Source organism: Podarcis melisellensis, assembly GCF_964234715.1.
Source record: "Podarcis melisellensis genome assembly, chromosome: 3".
Lineage (NCBI taxonomy): Eukaryota > Metazoa > Chordata > Lepidosauria > Squamata > Lacertidae > Podarcis > Podarcis melisellensis.
Genome location: NC_138530.1, coordinates 65,914,618 through 65,934,218, shown reverse-complemented (window position 1 = coordinate 65,934,218; position 19,601 = coordinate 65,914,618). Strand labels below are relative to the sequence as shown.

The 19,601-nt window shown below is 38.9% G+C and overlaps 1 protein-coding gene across 5 annotated transcripts in view; it reads left to right on the top strand.

The window, feature by feature from the left end:
• NKAIN2 (sodium/potassium transporting ATPase interacting 2) overlaps positions 1-19,601 on the top strand; it is a gene marked incomplete at its 3' end in the record, with an annotated part of 446,408 nt that overhangs the window by 206,020 nt on the left and 220,787 nt on the right. For 4 of the 5 annotated variants that reach the window (XM_081905477.1, XM_081905479.1, XM_081905478.1 and 1 more), the window contains exon 2: positions 12,771-12,908. The exons of the other annotated variant lie outside the window; for it this stretch is intronic. In XM_081905477.1, the coding sequence (XP_081761603.1) occupies positions 12,771-12,908 (138 nt within the window). The remainder of the gene's footprint in view (positions 1-12,770; positions 12,909-19,601) is intronic. 5 annotated transcript variants of the gene reach the window in all.

Sequence of the window (19,601 nt, the reverse complement as noted above, 5' to 3'; positions counted from 1 at the left end):
TAATTCCATACTTTGTGTGTCACATGTGCAGTATGGAATTTGAAGTGCCTCTATAAGCATATATAACTTAGCTCTAATAGTCCATTCTGCTTTGTTTTAATTTCAGCATGTACACCTTCCCCCCACCCCCATTTCCTTAGGCCTAGTCTGTTCCCCAAATACAAAACCTCAGGAGTAAACAAACTGACAGTTTAAGGCTTGGGAGCAGGGAATCACAGATTGCTTGAAGGCTGCCTTAATTTCAGATGTCCTTGCAACTTGGAAACAGTGTTGGCCGGTGTGGTGATATAAAGGAAATGTAGACTACAGAATAGTTAATATATGGATGCTCTCGCTCAGTTGCTATGCTGCAGCGTTCTTAACATAAAAGCTAACTGATGATGAGTTGATTTAGTACAGTATGATGAAGCTTTCTAAAAATGCTGTCTGTGACTCTACTGTATCACACCCACTGCATATGCATCATTACCCTAAAGCAGCCTGCTCACCCACCAGTCTTTCACCCTGAAACTTAATAAGTAGTGGGTTCATTACTGACCACTTTTAGAGGATGGCAGGTGGCCGATAAAGCACTCCATGGAATTTTCCATCTGGCTTTCCACATTTGTTCCTATCCAGGATTTGCTAAAAGATACCCTTTCTCCTCAAACTGCACACTTCAAAATGCCAAAAATCATTTCTCTTCTGGTGCTCTGACTTCCATAATGCTTCATCAATCTGACATGACTTTGTGATGACACACATTTTTGATTTATTTTCTAGAGTGACATTGTATCCTAGGTATACACTCTTCATGGTGCCTTGGCATTTAGTGCTCAGCAGCTGAAAAGCCCTATTAAAACAGAATAAATTCACAACAGGGGCATTTTAAAAACACACACAAAAATCATATTAATTTCGATGGTGTACAGGAAATTCAGCAATCATCCTTTGCCATAGTTAATGCTAACCAAGGTTCCCCATTTAACTGTACTCTGTGGTTCCCTAAAATATAAGAAAAGCAGCATTCCCCCCCCCTCCACAATAGCCTAGTAATAAGGTTTGAAGGGCCCACATAGCTTGATTCATCAATGTGTCACCAGAACTGGGAAATAAAACCATAAAAGTAGTCCACAAAATTGACTGTGATATCTAAAGGATTTCTGAAATGATCTTTAAATCATAATAGGAAACAGGAACTTTGATAGGAAATGGGAATGGTTAGCAGTAAGCATGATTAAAAATGGTGCTGATATTTCCAATAGCTCTGGGAGAGGGGGGTGAAAGGAGCGGGGGAAGTTATCATGACAGGCTCTCAATCTTTTAACCATGGTGAAGGAGGAGGCATTGAATTGCTTTGTACTAGACACTAAATCAGACTATGGTTTAGCAGAAATGTGTGGTTGGTTTGGCTTAGCATGTCATCTAAATCCAGGCTCGGGGTTTGTAGAGCTGTGGCCAAGGGTTTTTGTTTGTTTCTTTTGTTTTTGAGGTATACAAATTTATTATTTGGCTTCTCAAGACAAACCATGAGCCCAGGTGCAGATGACATACTAAGCCAAACCATGGTTTAGCTCACTATAGCACAGCAGGAGGAGGACTAGGAGAGAAGCACAGCAGCTATGATATCCTCTAGAAAGTAACGCTCTCACTCACGCATTCATGCTGAGCTATGGTTTGGCTTAATGTTATGTGTGAAGCAGTTCAATATGTCTGCACTGATCCTGCGTGTGGTTTCACTCCTATGCTGCTTACATGTCAATAATTTGTGATGGCATGATATCTTAGACTTTCTGCAAACATGCAAAAAATTAGATTAATACACTGAGAAAACTGTTTCCTGGAGTAGCCTGAATGACACTGACTTAGAAAATAATGCAGTACTTTCATAGGTGAATAAACTGGGTTTTATTTCACAGAAAGCCATGCCAAAGCATCTTTTTTTTACAGATAAGTCTTAGAAATAGGTTTTTCCCCAGGCTCTACCACTCAGTTACTTGGGTGACCTGACTCAATTAACTTAATTGATTCTTGGTTAGATTGTCAATGGCAAACACACAGTGCTTCAGTGCCTAAAACCTATTAAAAATCAATAGGGATAACTAGACCTGCTAGGAAGCCGAACACTCTCAATCCATGCATGAATCTGTATTCCACTTAATTTAAGAAGTGGACAAACAGCAAAGCCCTGAGTATTAGGGGGCAACCCTGAAATGGGCAAATCCAAGAATACTCCTGTAGTGCAAATGGTTTAATTACTGTTCATATCCATTATAGCCTCAAACATTTTGTCAGTGTTGGGACATGAACAGCCAGGAAGGTAAAGTTGTGGGAAGCTGCAGGGAGTGGGCTGAGGCACAATGAAGTGCTATAAGCACAGGACAGCCACTTGGGGTTTAAACAAGCCACAACTTTATTGATTACAGATGTCAGCAGATTTTGGCACAAGCATTGGGTGTGTATTCTGAATCAACCATCTTGTCTGCTGGTAGATCATTTGGTAGGATTAACCAAGGTTCAGGATAGCCCTATGACGTACAATGAGGGGGCCATCAGCCCCTGTCTGGGTGTCTGGACAGCACCTCCCTGTGGATCCCTTTAATGGGATACCTTGATTCCTTGGACTGGAGGGGTGTCCTGACCCCTCCCCACCATCCACCTAGATTAAGAATCTAACCCAATGTCTCTAGTGCCAACTGAGGCCAAGGGTTATGCATGGCTGGCTTTTATGGCCAGGGAGTGGACCAGAAGGAAGACATTCCTCCTCTGGTCCACTCCCTAAACTGCACTATCAAGCTCGTCCACATTTGGCCACAACCACAGGTGGGCCTCAGGAGCCAGCACAGCCAGCGGAAGAGCAAGTGAGAACCTCCCCTGGCTGCGCTGAAGCCAGAAGATCACGTCACTGCTGCACCAGGCTGCAACCTCCACTCTCTATTAACCAGCAGGCAAGCTGCCATTCTCAGCAGACAGAGATGAGATTAGAGCCAAATGCAGTGGTGGGGCTGGACAGCAGGTAGAGAGAGATTAGAGCACTAGGCAGGGAAACTGGGAAAGGTAGCTACTTAGAAAGCACCTATAGATTCATAAATTGTGGCTGATAATGGTCTTCCCTGTGCAAAGAATCAGAGTTACCTGAAACCAATTATGGCAAGGCCAGAGGGAAGCAGGCAATGCTTGGGTAGATGAAGCTATGCTAGAACCTGAGGTATAATAGCATTCTGCAACCTTTAATGTTCTGCTCCAATTTGAAGCCACCTGGTTCTAGTTCTGGTTGTCTCTGATACATGATATTTAGATCTTTGAGCTCTGCATCTTTCAGAATAATTATCATTTATCCAAGGGTATGTGGAATCTGGTTTATTGAAATCTGGCACAGAATACTGAATTGCATATTTTCTCATTTAGGTCATTAAAGGCTGAAGAATTACCTTTTTATTGGTACATTTTGTTTTTAATTAGCAATATTGCCATGAAGAATGTATGTTAGAAATATGTTCAAATTGGCTAGCACACCTAATTTAGCGTTTTCATTGATATGGTCATTTAAGCAAAAAAGCAGCAACTCAATGGCATTCAGTGTATTTTTATATTGCTACCAACTGCTGAGAATTTCTGTTGCTTACGAACTTAAATGGAACATTAGATTTCCCTCATAGCTTTCTTCTCCTAGACTAATCCATGTTAAATGGGTCAAAAACAATTGTAAACACCTAGCTTTTTGCAGGTCATGATTGCATAGATAATTGCTTCTTACCATTCAAAGAGGGTCATTAGCTAACAAGCCAGAGTACTCAAAATGAACAAATTTAAGTGGCTAACCTGAAATTTTCAGCTCACTTTTTTCCTGATAGGCACTGCAGAATAGTCAGACGCAGACAGTTTAATTTGCCTTTCATAGCCTGTGACAAGGCTCATGATTATTGCATACAACAAATATTCAGTGCAACAAATTAGCAGATTCTGCTGTTTTCGACAGGCAGCATTAAAAACCCTGCCACTGAATTGTTGGCTGCATCCCACATTGCCAGCATAATAATTACTGCTGAGTTTCTGGACCTCATCAAGTCAGCAAGGTGATAACCCTATTGGATCAGATAGGGATATGAGATATGGCCAACAGAAAAAAGGACAGAGTACTGAAATAGCAACATCTCTGCGTTAGAACCCTGGCAAGTGCCACTTGAATTATGGCAGTTGTTTGGCAGAGGCAGGACTGTTCTGGAGAATAGCTTGCAGCAACACTAGATTACAGCATTTGTTGCTTCCAAGGGGAATTGCTGTGAGCACTGAAGCAAAGAAACCAAATCGGAGGGTGGGGAAAGAGAGGATTAGAAGGCAAATGTAGTATGGAAAACTGTGATTTGTGACAGTGTTACAAGCTCTTGTTTCACTGGACTTGCTTGCATTTTCTGCCAAGGAACAAAGTCCATGGTATAAGCTAAAGAGGAATCATATTTTCCTCTATTTTCTCTTATAGTTTAGCAGGACGTGGTTGGAAAATGATTGACAGTGTATAAATTTAATGCTGTTCTTCTAGCCTTATCCAATGGACACTGGTTTAAAAAAAGTGCAGCAGCAAGCAGGATATATAATATCAACTGAACAGATGATTGTGCATAGCCTGGCTAGACATTGTAGATGACCTATGGGGGTGTCTGTCTAACTTCTCTCTCTCATACACACACCAGGTGATCATCATTGTCAGAGCTGGCTATTCATATTATTGTTTAGGAGAATCCTGCGCAAAATCAGTCCAGCACAGATCACTGCATATGAAGCCCTGTGTCAGGTTTTTACCCTTTACCCATACAGCATCCTTTGTTAAATGCATGACAAAATCCAGCAGCACATTGTGCTAGCAGGAGTCCTTATACAGGACTTTCACTTATGCAGCAGGTTAGGTGAATCCCACCCATGGTCAATTTTATAATAAATGTTTAATATATACAACAATATACCTTTTCGCATACAAATCTCTACATTTAATTTGGTTAAAGGGCATCCTGTTTGACATATACAACATGTATAAATGTTAGTTTTTATATAATCTCTTTCCTTTAGGGTTAAATTTACCTCCATTTAATTTTTTCATGAATGAAAAATATTTTACCAAAAATAAATACTAGAGGTGTGAGCAGGACATTTCATATTATAAAAATAATAAGTAACATCATATCTTGATAGAATTTCATATTTTTTTATATTTGTCACTTGCAGTAACTTTAAAGATTCAATCTGTTTCCTAGGATGTGTAGAATGCAACAGTGTCTCATTAGATTTGTGCTTGGCTTGTTATTGCAGTTGTTAATGAACAGGAAATCAAATATGGTATGGAGACTACTAGTTCACTGCATCTCAAAGATTATATTACGCACTGCAAGTTTGTAGCATGGAAATTGCAAATAAGCAATATTGAACATCTAACACAGAACAGTTTTCACATGGCTAGCTTTCTCAAGATGCTATTTTTATAATAGATTGATATAAATCTTGGTACTCTGTGTCAGCGAATGCTAGATAGTATGCAGTTCAGACTGTCTTCTAAAACACATTGATATTAATCTTGTCCCTGCATATCAAGTTGGTAACTCAAGTATCCATACATACTAAATGTAGCCTGAATAGCCTCTCTTCATTTGCAGGACCACTTGTCCCTCACTAAAGGGGTATTCAGAAACTTTCAGGATGTGGGTGAAGTTTTAAAGAATTCTCAGAGGATGGTGGTCTTACGCTTTTTACACGTGTGGAACATCAATATGTCACATCCTACCATTCAGAATCAAAGATCACAAGTCTCCCAAAAATCTACCCCAGGTTCTTCTGGCAGCCTAATTTAACAACTTTAATGCAGCCACCCTGGGCCTCCGAAAAATTTTCTAAATCAAAGTCTTTCTTGCATTCTCTCTCTGCTTAAATATAATTTGTATTGATTTTGAAAATGTGTGTGTGCGTGAACCGACATTACAAAATATTCAAAACAAATTAGCCACCCAATACTTTACAGTCCAAACAAGAAAAAGAAAAGAAGGAAAGGAAAACAAATTATAGATTAAGCATCAGAGTTCTTTTTAACTGCTTCATCTTCTTTACAGGCTTTAGCAAATGTAGTTAAGGCATAGAAAGTCTATTTCAGCTATAAACCATTCCATATACCCACATATTAAGTGACGGTTACTGGAACCTCCAGTTTTCATTAATAAATTTGATAAAATCACACCACATCAAAAAGTACCTTTTTTGTTATTCCTTTATGTATATGTATATTTTGGGTTAGCTTTTCAGATAAAGCCCCAAACCAGACTTTATCATGCCAATATTATAAAGGGGCATTTTCCTAATATTTCCAGAATCTTGTAATGGTTAATCTAGGCACCAGTAAGAGGAAGTGGATTACGTCTTTATTCTTACAATCAAGATTTTGCCCATCTCTGATATTTAAAAGTGCAATGGGTGGAATCACAAGAACATTTAGGTGAGAAATCAAGCACCTGGCACCAGAATCTTTCCACCTTGTGTAAATTTATCACGTGTAAATAAGTCGGTTTTGAGATGTATGTGTGACAGGTGTCAAGTGCCATCTAAAAAACAATGTTAAGGTTTGCTGAAATTGAATGCATAGGTTTAGTAGCTCAGATTTTTTATTTTTTATTTGTCAAGCATCTACCTTGAGTTGAAAGCTAAAGCATTATTTCCAGCATTCTTTTAGTGCCTGAAGGGAACCCATATTGATTCCAATCAGTTGATAAGTCCAGCCCTTGCTATAATTTCTTTCAGAAAGAACCACATTTCATATGCATTCAAGTTTCTGGTGGCACCTAGTGAGTGGTTTTTGCTGTAGGGGCTATTGAGGAGCTGTTCATAAACTTCGCTAAGCATCTGTAGTACTGAACAAGCTGTTCTGTAGTTACAGTTGCTGATATCTGATTGGTGCCAGTCTTTCCCACTGCCAATAAGCTAATTATACAAATAAAGATTATTGGCAATGTTTCAGTGTTAAAACCTTCTGTAGTGATTGCCCCCTTTCCTTGTATTTATGGCTATATCTCTCAGCATTTTTTTCTTTCTTGTTCAATATTGCACATTTGGTTATATTTGATTTTTGTCTTCATATAGTGAATTCTGATTGGACTTAAATACTTTGTTCCTGAAACAGATCTTTCCTGCCTGTCCATATAATATATCTTCCATTTTCTTGAAGCAGTTCTCAATTTCTTGAAGCAACCTCTTGTCCTTGCGGTGATCAAATTTTCAACCCTTTCATTGCATTTCAGTTAACAGTTTGGGTCCCCCACCAACCTTCTAGAGCAATTTGGGATTGGTGCAAGGCACATGTGGGGAGCAGAGGTGGGAAATCCTGTTGCACAAGAGGAGGTCATTCTGCTTCCACAATTATTTAGTTGAACACAGTACATTGTTACCTGCTTCTTAACTTTCTGCCCTAGACTTTATAACTCTCAGTAAGTTGTCACAACCCATTGCATTATACAGATGTCCCATTATTCCTTTCCTTTGGCAAAGTTGTTTTATATTCCTCCAACAGTGCAACTGAAAAACAACTTAGTGTGATTCTGTGCATATCTCCTTAGAAATAAGTCCCACTGAGTTGACTGGGATTTACTGCCAGGTAGAAAGGTATAGGATTGCAGCTATAATTGTCTGTTGAGTACTATTTTAGTACTCTCCATTTCTGAAGTGAAAACTGTTGTTTTGCCTTGAAGGGTCATGTGATTACAGAGATTAGTCATCCTTGGAATGGTACTTTTAAAAACATTGCCTCATACCTAAACATACAACCCATTCCCAAAATCCTGGCTAATCATACTCTGCTAGGTTCACCAGAAAGATGGGATAAGTACAAATAGCAACTTAAGAACAAATCCAATAGTATATGATAGTCCAAACAGAGCAATCCAAAGAGAGATCAACAAGTGATGCAAGATACAGAAAAGTTCAGCATGTGAAGTTTCCATCAATGACAACACTGCACATTGTGACCAGATAAACTTTAACTTCAGAAATCCCTAGTACCCACATTTATTGTAGTATATTTTAAAAAGGAAAGTGTATTTTGGGCAGTAATTAGCAGCCACTAGGAAAACCACTTTCCTCTCAGTACACATACCATCTAGCCAGTTTACTCTTATGGAATTGTCATCTTGAAAACTTAAGTCAGTGGATACATTTTTAATTTAATAACTCAATGCATTATTTACTTACCCATGTTGTTTTCCTATTAGGTTTCTACCTCACAACCTTGGTAATAAAATAGATACAATATGCACATTACTGGTCTATAAAATTCTGGGGATGGGGGTGGGGGTGCAAAAAATTAGGAGAGCAAACTGAGCAACCAGAATGAAATACAGAGATTTGAACAATATGTTGTTCTGGGGAAATGTGTTTAGAAGTCATCACAAAAAGGCCCAGTTATCTGTATGGTGCTGGGCTTAACCCCCATCAACTCCACCCAATAATTTTCTACTTTATTATTACTATTATTATTATTATTATTTACTGTGAAAGGGAGGGGGGAAATGTGCTGTCTCATTCAAGAATGCCGAGAAAGCTGTTTACCTACTATAGAAAGGTATGACTGAACCATAAAAGATACATAGAAGGACCATCAAAATAATTGGAAGCATGAAAAAAAATATTTGGAAGGAAATTCTAGCATGTTCAGGGCTTTTCAGCTTAGAAGAAAAGGCATCTCTGAGAGCAGGAGGGTGGAAAAATAGATGTGTCATAAGTAGTGTGGGAAAAGTGAATAAGGTACTATTACCTGCTCTCTTCCTCCACACCAGTTGTGACAGGCTTATCTCTCCACCTTGTCATAACACACTGCTGAAATAAGCAGTTATTTCTAAGTTGATTATTATAACTCTTTTAATAAATGTCTTCAGTAAAGTACATCTCTGGGATGGGAATGTGAACCACAAATGTAAACATTTTGATCAATGGTCACTGTAATTTTTTTCTGCATTAATTGTGTTTAAGAAGTGAAACACATGATCAGCAAGTTCACATGATGATCAGCAGTTAGACAACACCACATCAGACTATAATTGGAGAACTGAAGACTTGGTTGCTCCCTGATACAAAATAGTAATAATAAACATCCTTTCACATAACTACTGTGTTTTGGAGAAGACTAGGCTAAAGCTCTTCTCATTGCTATACTGGATTTTTGCATATGCTGTAAGTTTGCTCTCAAACCTCTGAAGTTATATACAGTGCAGATCTATTCATGTCTACTCAGAAGTAAGCCCTATTGAGTTCAATGGAATATAGTTCAGGTAACCATGTATAGGAATGTAGCCATAGTCAAGCAACAGACATCAAGTGGAATTGCTGATCATGTCGTTTGACTATAAATTCAGAGCACAAAAACTTCAAAGAAAGAAGATGGGGAAGATGTTCCTTCTAAAAAGTAAGGGGGGGGGAGCAAAAAAAAAAAAAGCCCAGAAATACACTGTGAATATATCTACCTTGCACATAAGAGACAATGGATCAATTGAATTAGGCATTTATGTCATGCGGGTACCTTAGTTAATTTAAAAGTTAATATTGGGGCCTGAGATTAAGTATCACCAGAATAATTAATTTTGTTTACTGATTTTATTTTAATTTAGAAAGGCATTCAAGGACATAACCAATCAAACTCTCTGGAGGAAACTAATTCTTATCAGTCTGCTGCTGAATATTTGCCCTCAAAAGCCAAAATTGATTCTCATGTAATCCATTCAGAAATGGTGATGTTTGTGTTTATTCTCCACTCTGCAGTTGGGTCCAAAAGTACCACATGAAGATGTTTTTATACAATCTGAAGCAAGAGCCCCTCTTTAGGAGCACTCCACCACTGCATTTTCTCAAGATTATTAGGAAATCATCACCTCTCTCTCTCTTATCAGTTCAGAGAATCCACAGGATCCACTACAGTGCCCCATGTATTTGGTGATAATTGCTGCTAAAAACAGGGCCTCAGTGAATGATTTGTTCCAATATGTTTTGGACCTGGAATAAATTTCATTTCAAGCACCCTCCGACTCAGTATGGATAAGAGGTTCCTTCTATACAGAGCAGCTGAAAATAAGACAGAAGGTAGAATGTTGGTGAATGTCCATTGTGATGTCCATTCATAGCTAAACTGTAGCTCCCACTGATGGATTGATGCTGTCTGTTATGGAGTTGGGACTTGATGTATACATCCAGATGTATGACAAACAGTGTTTGATTGGTCAAAATCAGTGCATTGAGCATTGCTTGACATTTTGCAGAAAAGCAGTTTCTGGAGTCTTCCAGAGTTTGGTGCCGTTTCAAGGATGAATGTATTAAGCACACTTTTTGAACTTAGAGATGGGCAAATTTGTCAGATTTGGTTTTCTCAGGTTCTCATTTCCCCCCAACCTCGAGTTCTCCACATTTCCATCAGTCTGCAATTAATTTATTTTTTTAAAGAGTCTCTGTGCATTTTAGTGCAAATTTCTCCTAATAAGCACATGTTTTTATTCACTTTTGTCTAATATGCAGTATTGCAAAGCAATATTCCCTAAAACATTATTTTCACTATCATATGCATACTTTTACCTTAGTACAGGGGGGCACAACCTGCGAACCTCCAGATGGTTGTTGGACTACAACTCCCATCATCCATGATCACTGGCTATGCTGGCTGGGAGTTGTAGTCCAGAAACATCTGGAGGGCCACAGATGGTGCACCCCTGCCTTAATAGATACATTTTTGTATACACTGGTTGGTTGGCGAAATCCATTGCAAAATTCAGAAAAGTGTGAATTTCAAGGGATGGCTGTCTATTGTTTGCCTGTTGTTTCAGAAAAGTGCAGATGAAGGAGGTTGAACTTTAAATATGAACTGAAAGGAATTTCTCCCCAATCACCTTTTCTATCATGCAGCAGTTAACATCAGCTGTGATTTGATCTGCACAAGAAAAGTGTTAAATCTGGCAGCATGTTTTAAAAAGAGCATTTCTTTTTGTCTTATTGATGCACCTTTGCTCTTAAGGGGAACTGGACATATTTTACTTTTTTAAAAAAATTAATGCCCCCCCCCAAGACTCAAGGGGGGAATTCAATGTAAAATAGTAAAATGTATGTAAAAAGATGTATGTACTTTACACACATTTTAAGCATTTTACGATTTCCCCTGAGAGCGATGGTAGGTGATCAAATTCTGTAACTTCCAGCAGGCCTTACTACGGTGATTTCAATCTGCATGGCAACAAACCACTTTTTAGGCTAGCTGTACACAGCTGGATGAAATCGCTTTTTAAAAACAACATGATTAGGCAGACAGCCCCCAGATCACCTTGTGAGAGCTCACAACTTAGACCACCTCGTAAGTGGTATGAGAGTTGTTATTGTTTTACAACCAAGCAGTATATAAATTTTATAAAACAAACTTTTTTTCCACTTTGTTTTTTTCATTTAAACAACTTCTGTGCAGATTTTAAAGGATATATACTTTGGAAACCTGTCCTGAACAACCCACATGGAAACAGGGTGGAATGGAATTTTGTCCTGTCCCATGATGACATTGATTTATTCCCTGGTTCTATCCCTAGTTTTAATAACCCAAGTAGGTGAAAAGTGTGATGGAAAGTAGCTCCAAAAGGGTAGATTTGTATGTGATGTGATATATATAGATATATAGATATATAGAGAGAGATATAGAGATATAGAGATGATAGATAGATAGATGATAGATGAGATAGATTAGATAGATAGATAGATAGATAGATAGATAGATAGATAGATAGATGATGATGATAGATGATAGATGATAGTAGATAGATAGATAGATGATAGATAGATAGATAGATAGATAGATAGATAGATAGATAGATAGATAGATAGATGATAGATAGATAGATAGATGATAGAAGATGATAGATTAGATAGATAGATATAGATAGATGATAGATAGATAGATAGATAGATAGATAGAGATGATGATAGATAGATAGATAGATAGATAGATAGATAGATAGATAGATAGATAGATAGATAGATAGATGATGGATGATCGATAGAGATAGATAGATAGATAGATAGATAGATAGATAGATAGATAGATAGATGAGAGAGAGAGAGAGAGAGAGAGAGAGAGAGAGAGAGAGAGATGGATGATAGAGAGATAGATGATAGAGAGATAGATAGATGATAGATATAGATAGATAGATGATAGATAGATAGATAGATAGATAGATAGATAGATAGATAGATGATAGATAGATAGATAGAGATACACACACATGTTTAAACAATACACACATATCTCTTGGTTATAAGAAATTTATAAGAAATGTATCTGAAGCAAAGGCTAAGAGAAAGGATGAGTTGGTGCAAATAGAGGGGAACGATGGGGTAGCTGTGTCTTTAACTTGGCTTGGACTTCCAAACCAGCTGGTGATAGAGAGCCTGTCAGTAATAACAGTAATAAATGACAGATGCAGTCATGCTGTACCTGCTTCAACTAAAGCATCTCCTTGAATGGGAATAATATCTTGGCAAAATTGTCCTTGTGAATATTTTTGCTATCGGATTATAACTCAATGGACTGTCACAGAAATGCTGTTTTCAGTAAAACAGAAGGAGTGAATTGTTGCAAAGTCATTCCAAACCGCCCCCCCCCCCCCGCTTCCTGAACCATATATCTAGTGAGGCAATGTTATGTTTCTAGTGGTGGTAAGTGAAGAGGGAAATGCTTTCCAAAGCCTCTATTTTTTCTCATGAGCTATTCTAATCAAATCATTGTTGCTGTTTAATCCTAGGTATGTGTGCTGGAGAGACAGATATTTGATTTCCTTGGTTATCAGTGGGCACCAATCCTGGCAAATTTTGTACACATTATTATAGTCATACTTGGCTTATTTGGAACCATCCAGTATAGACCTCGCTACATAACAGGAGTAAGTACCATTCACCTTGTATCCTTCACTCTGTATTTGCCATGTATGGTACAAAACAAACAAACCTGGAGTTGGGAAGAAATTTTATTTGGAGATTTGAAGTAATATGCCCAGTATATCTAGGTAATTGTTTTCAACACATTCAAATGTACAGTGTTTTATTTTTTAAAAAAAGGGGGTGGGAGTATATATATATTTTAAATCCTACAGGAATATATTGCTACATTATTTATTGCTACATTATTGCTATACAATAATGCTATTGTTTCTATAGAGAAAGCAGGAATACAATCTGGCTCTCTTCTCTTTGCTTCCAAAATGGTTTAAACTTGAAAACCACCAAACAGCAGAGGAATCCTGCAGAAAATGGCCATAGTAAATACTGAAAGCCAAGGAAGAGATGGAGAGAAAAGAAGATTTGCAGCCTGATATTGCACATGTTTGATGGGTTTCAAATTAGATCACAGCCTTAGAACAGTAGGCTAGTAACAAATCTAAGTGTGTGTTGAAAGTCAGGTCGGAGTTAAAGTTGAAGGGTGATCCAAAGAAGACAAAACTGATGAGCTGTAGTGAAGCATGGTAAAAAGAAATCTGTTAACAACACTACAAAAATACTACATCGCAATTAGGCTATTAAAAGGGGATGCAATGCAATACAGTTAGAGCTTGGATCAGTGGTCTCCAACCTTTCTGGTCCTATGGACATGTCTGCAAACTACAGCAACTGTTATGAACACCACACACACTCTGGCTGCAACTTCACAAAATACCCCATACCACAACTAGGCTTGAAGAAAAAGCTTTCTGATGACGAAGAAAGGCTTCTTTCAAGGCTAATTTCAGCGTGAGAGGGAAGACTGTGGGCCCTGGAAAGGCCTCTCTGGGCATATGTGTGCCTGCAGTTGCCACATTGGCAAACCATGAACTAAACCAGTGGCCAGAGATAACAATGATATAATCCTCATAAGAGGGAACTTCTAGATATACCACAGATTTCTGAATTTGGCAAATGATACTGAATGAGCAAAATAAAAGTGAACCTGAGATTCCCCTACAGCAAACTCATTCCCACTTTCCTACATTGCAAACTTATTATCCATCTCTGACCTTTTCCCCAATTTATGACATGCCTTTTTAATATCAATTTGCAAGCCCTCGAGTCAAGGACTATCCTTAGGCTTGGTTTGCATGTATTTATCAGCTACATTTGGTTTGCATGTATTTATCAGCTACATAAAGGGGATGTGGTACCCTGCCCACTAGTCTGGGGGTGCCTGTCTTCTACTGGGGGTGCCTGGTCTTCTACCAGGCTTCTCCTTGTAGGTATCCTTGTTAGCACAGAGGCTACATGTGAAAAATCCAACAAGTGTAGGCTCAACTGATAAAATCAACAACCCACATACATTTTGGAAATTGGCTACATAATTCAGACCTTGGTGCATCAGCTGTATTCAAATATTATGCCATTTGTGGATGTCCTTTGGGCCCATAGGCATGGATGCTGCCCAAGGGCAAGGCAGAACAGTATAATCCCTTTGCCCCTGTTGCACATGGCTGGTATGTTTGTCCAAACTAGCTTACTTAGTGCAGATTAAAATATTAGCAATCTTTAAAAGCATAATAAAACCCCATTCCTTTAAAAAAAAACACCACCTCATACCTTTCTTTATGATCTTAGAACTTTTATTGCTCAAAAACATTAATAAGACACACTATTCATGATGCCCCTACCTCCTAACCTTTATGAAGATCCCTCTTTCCTTATTTCTTTAGAATAAGTCCTGTGAAATAACATCAGAGTGACTTGTGGGTTCTTGACATTTTTACAAGCAATCTCCTTCTGTACTAAATATATAGCACTTTGTACTGGATAAAGCACAGATCAATGAACTATGTGGGTGCTTCACAGATTACAAGCATTGTCACTCAAGGATAAAGAAATCTTTCTTCTGGCTTGGAATGGCTCACTTTGGTGGTCTTCCTGTAACCAATATAATGAAAAGGAAGTTTCTATTTTTTGTACAGCAAGTCAAGTCCCCTTAATTTTTGGTAATGAACCTTGAAAATGTGGAGTCTCTGTTTGCATCTTCAGGTTGTTTACACCCCAGTCTTTCATACAGCAGCCAATTTCATATTTTCATGTGAAATCAAATGAATACATGCCACGGAAGTGGCACAGTGTAAGTAAGTTCCATACCTGACCTACATACATTCATTAGAATGCATCTGTAGAGAGCCCACAATGGATATGAACACTGTTGTGTTGGTGTATGCATGGCCACACTTAGTAGGACAAATTGGCAGTTCACATTTTCTGCCAGAAGCTTTTCCTGTCAAAGTAGCACAGAAGTGGAGAACAGATGCAGTACCATCAAGAGAAGAATGATACCTTAAAATATTAGAATATATAGAACTTGCCAACATGACAAACAGATTAAGAAATAAAGATGATAAAAATTTAAAAGAGGACTGGACATCATATATAGAGAATATATAGGAAAAAAATAGTATAACAAGAAATGAAGTGTAACAGACTGAAAAAAATATTCAGCAGTGGATGTGACAAAGTGGGACAGTGTAAGGTAATGAAAATAATTTAGTAGAATAAGAAAATGCAGTCAAAAGACAACAGATAGGATACCAGAGAAAGAATAGAAGAGAGTTAAAATTAAGCCTCATAGGAGTCAATTAAATTGGAGGAATAAGCTATGTTACTATTATTATTTACAGATATATGTCTTATGTTATTTCCCCCTCTTCTTACTATTATGTGTTTGACTGCAACATACTATGCATTGATAATATGATAAAAAGGTTTTTTTAAAAAAAAATCAATTCAAAGTCTTTTACCTGGTAAAACAGTTCATTATCACCAGTTTGAAGTGAGTAAAACACAATCTCAAACTATTTGATGGATATTAGGGGTTATGGAACTCACCTATGAGAACAGAACTTCAGTTTATTTGCAGTCTGGTTCTACAAGTCATGGTACTCTTAAGAACAGCAGTCTATCTATCTCATTGACTCCTATCCTTGGTATAAGGATGGATCCTTCATTTGGAATGACACTTGAATGGCACTTCTGGAGCACCTGTAGTGCCATTTAAGGTTCCAGACTTCCTTTACTGAGGAAACTTCCCTCCCCTTTTAAAATAGCAATACGTTCCATTATGTAAAATCATAGTTTCTTGTTAATATTAATAAAGACTCAAAGAGCATTATTACAGCAGGTAACATTTAGTAATGGACCTTTCAAGCCTCTCGGATGGGAAAAGTAAGTAAACAAATCCTCAGTCTTAAACTGGAGATTAGCAGTTAAAACTAGTCCACCTTTCTATTTTTACAGTGCAAGATGGTGCTTTAACTACTTCTACGTAATCCTCTGCTTGAGTTTCAAGAGCTAATATGGATTTATAGGATAAGGTTGCAAACTGTCATTTATTAGCCTTAAGCTGCAATCCTAAACACAGATATTTGGAATTAATTTTGGTGAGATCAGTGAGATTTTCTTCCAAGTAAATTGGGATTTTTTTGTTTGTTTCATTTGTCAGCTTTATGGATTAGGTGTGTTGATGAGAGGAGAAGTGATGGTGGGGAAATGGTTGGGAGGATGCTTACCATTGGATGCACATCCCCCTCTGCCAGAATCCTTTAAGCTGTGAGGAGGACTGCCACCTGATCATTTAAAGATGGGGTGTAGGGTGTGGGGTAGGAGTTGTTTCGCTGGGACTTGTTTCCCACTGGATTCACAGATTTACTAGGCAGCTAACAGCTGTATCTCAAACTCTTCTTGCTTCCTAGCTTTGTTGTTTTTTCTAGGTAAATTATTCTAATGTCCTGTCACTATGAGGAGGAAACAGTGCGAAAGAGATGGCAGAAGCATTCTCTGAGCTGCCCAAGCCATCCTTGTGCTAGAGGAAGGTCAGGACCTTGGACAGGACCCTGGACCTGAGTGCTAGACCACAATGCAATAACAATAGTTTCAGGACCATGGTTAGCAGTCTGAGAGCAGGAGGGAACAAATTCCCTTGTTACAACTATCCAAGCTTTATAGCCATATCTCGAGGATATAGACAAAAACTCTACTCCCAATTTGCTTCAGCCTGCTAGTTAAAGGGCCTGTGACCATTAATGCAGCCCCTCTAGGTGGCAATGCTTTGAGATGTGGGGCCTTAGTTCATGTATTCTCTGCAGCACTTCCATGATCCTTAAAGGAATCATTTGTTGATTATTCAGAGTCCCGAGGCAAAGATACATCTTTGGTGTTTGGGTGGCTAGGTGTAGAATCTGATGCTGGTGGGTCTACTCAGAATGAGCTGGGGAGTGGATCCATTTCTTCTCTGGAGCTATTACTTCTCTAGTACTCAAGGTCTAAGGACTCTGGATTTAGAGCCATGGCACTAAGGTGACAGCTGCAACCAAGATATTGGGGCATCACTACCACATGGTTCCACTTGTATACCAACTTAGCAGAGCTGTTAAGAAAGATGGGATTCTGTGGGGTGGGAGCTATGCTTGAGCTCCAAGAGCATGGCTACTATTTGGATCCACTATTTTGGCCAGTTCCATAGAGCTGTTATGCAAGTGCAGAGCTATTAGCAAAGCGACGTAACTTAGTGTGAGAGCACACAATTTGCATGAAAATGGTCCCAGGCTCAACCCCTGGCATCTCCTGGTAGTGCTGAAAAAGACCCCTACCTCAAAGTTCAGACAGCCATTGCCAATCTATTCAGACAACACTGAGCTAAATGACACAAGGCATCACCTTATTTTCCTAGATCTCACAAGACATCAAACATAGAAGAGGGAAAGAGAAGAGGCAGGGGGGTTGTGAAAGAGAATATGAGATGAAAATGATGGAGAGTAATGACTGAAGGGAGGTACAAAGGTGAGGGAAAGACATAAACAGGGACAGGCAAGGTAGTAGGAGTGTCGGCAGAGGGAGAGAATGTTAAAGGATTATCTGTCTATCATCTATATCATCTATCTATCTATCTATCTATCTATCTATCTATCTATCTATCTATCATCTATCTATCATCTATCTATCATCTATCTATATCTATCTATCTATCTATCTATCTATCTATCATCTATCTATCTATCTATCTATCTATCTATCTATCTATCTATCTATCTATCTATCTATCTAATGTACCACTCATACAGCATAGCTTTCTCAATTATAAGCCAAAATTTTAATGAATTTCTTGCTGCCTTTGCCTTTCATTCCTCACCGCAAGGATCCTTTAATCAGTGATAGGATTTCTGCCTTGCAGCATAGAGCGTGGCCTAGAGTTTACATCAGCAAAAACCATCCCAGAAAACAGTCCCTCCACAGTTCCCCATTTTGCAGTTCATTCAAAGATGTGTGTGCAACAGGGAGAGACTGTATGTTTGAGAAATGCAGTCCTTGTCAATTATGATAGGGACTGGCCTGATCTGCACTTCCCAGCCTAATATGTGGACTGAAATGTAATGTATTCATTGGATTTTGCGCTTCTCTGAAGGTTGCAACAGGGTTCACAACTCAACATTATTATCTGTGCTCCACTTGGAGGAGAATGAGCAGCCTGGGGGGGGGGGGGATAGCATTCAACACACCAATCCAGTAGTGCGTTAAATATGCCCACCACTGTAATACTTCCAGCATGTCAGAGCTTGGTGTGGCACAGGGCAAGGAGCCCTACCATCAGGCAGCCCACCTGCTGCCCAGCTTTTCCTTCTCACTGGGGAGAAAGGAGGGATTGGCCATGCTCTTAAGTCCACCATGTTGTGTAGCATTCTGGTGATCCTGCCCACAACCTGCTTGTTTGGCAACCAGCCTTAATGCTGTAAACTGGAGCTGTGACTGTCAGGTGGTTCCAGTTAAAACTTTTCATGAAGCTCCTTTTAGTAGGCTGTTGATCCTGCCCAATCTCTCCTGCCATATCAATTTGTGATTAAAAAATAGCATAAGAACAAGAAATTCTTTATTTCTATGGCAGTGGTGAACTCTTCATTGCTTTATTGAGGCAAGGTGAGGTGACTGTCTCAGGTGGCAGGATCCACCAGGGCAGCAGATCCCAGTGTTGATATTTCTTCCCCACTTGTTCCTGATGTAGATCTTCCCTTGCTCCTTGTTCCTTGGTGTGGAGGGGGAAGCCCCATCAACCAGTGTGGCTGGCCACAGTCCACAAGCATTCTCTACTTTTTAGGAAGGGTGGTTAAGTTGGGAGCAGGGAATCCTGGCACCCATGGCATCAATTTATAACCTAGGAGTGGGCCAAAGTTCATTCCATTGAATCCTCTGATTGGCACTCTCTGTGTGTCAGGGTTTGTCCTGGGCTCCAGCACCATGGTGCTGTTCCTGCTTGAGTGCTTCCCTGCTGGCTGCAGAGGCAGCACAAAGGAAGTCCCCCATGGAGATAGTGGCAAGCCAACAATTATTTTTTGTAAATATTTATGCTCCATCCTTCTAGGGCCTATGCAGCATTCAGTGCATAGTTTGAGATCAAATACATTTAGGAATGTGTGTTTCTAGAGGAACATATAATTTTTGAGCAAAACTGTGGCAGTACATGTGAACATCACATTAATCCAAAATAAAATTCCCCATCTATCCCTAGTATATCCATTACAATCCTTCCCTGATATTTGTTGTTTGAGCAGACATTTTCTTCACAATGTGACTGTATCTGCTGGGTGGCCAAG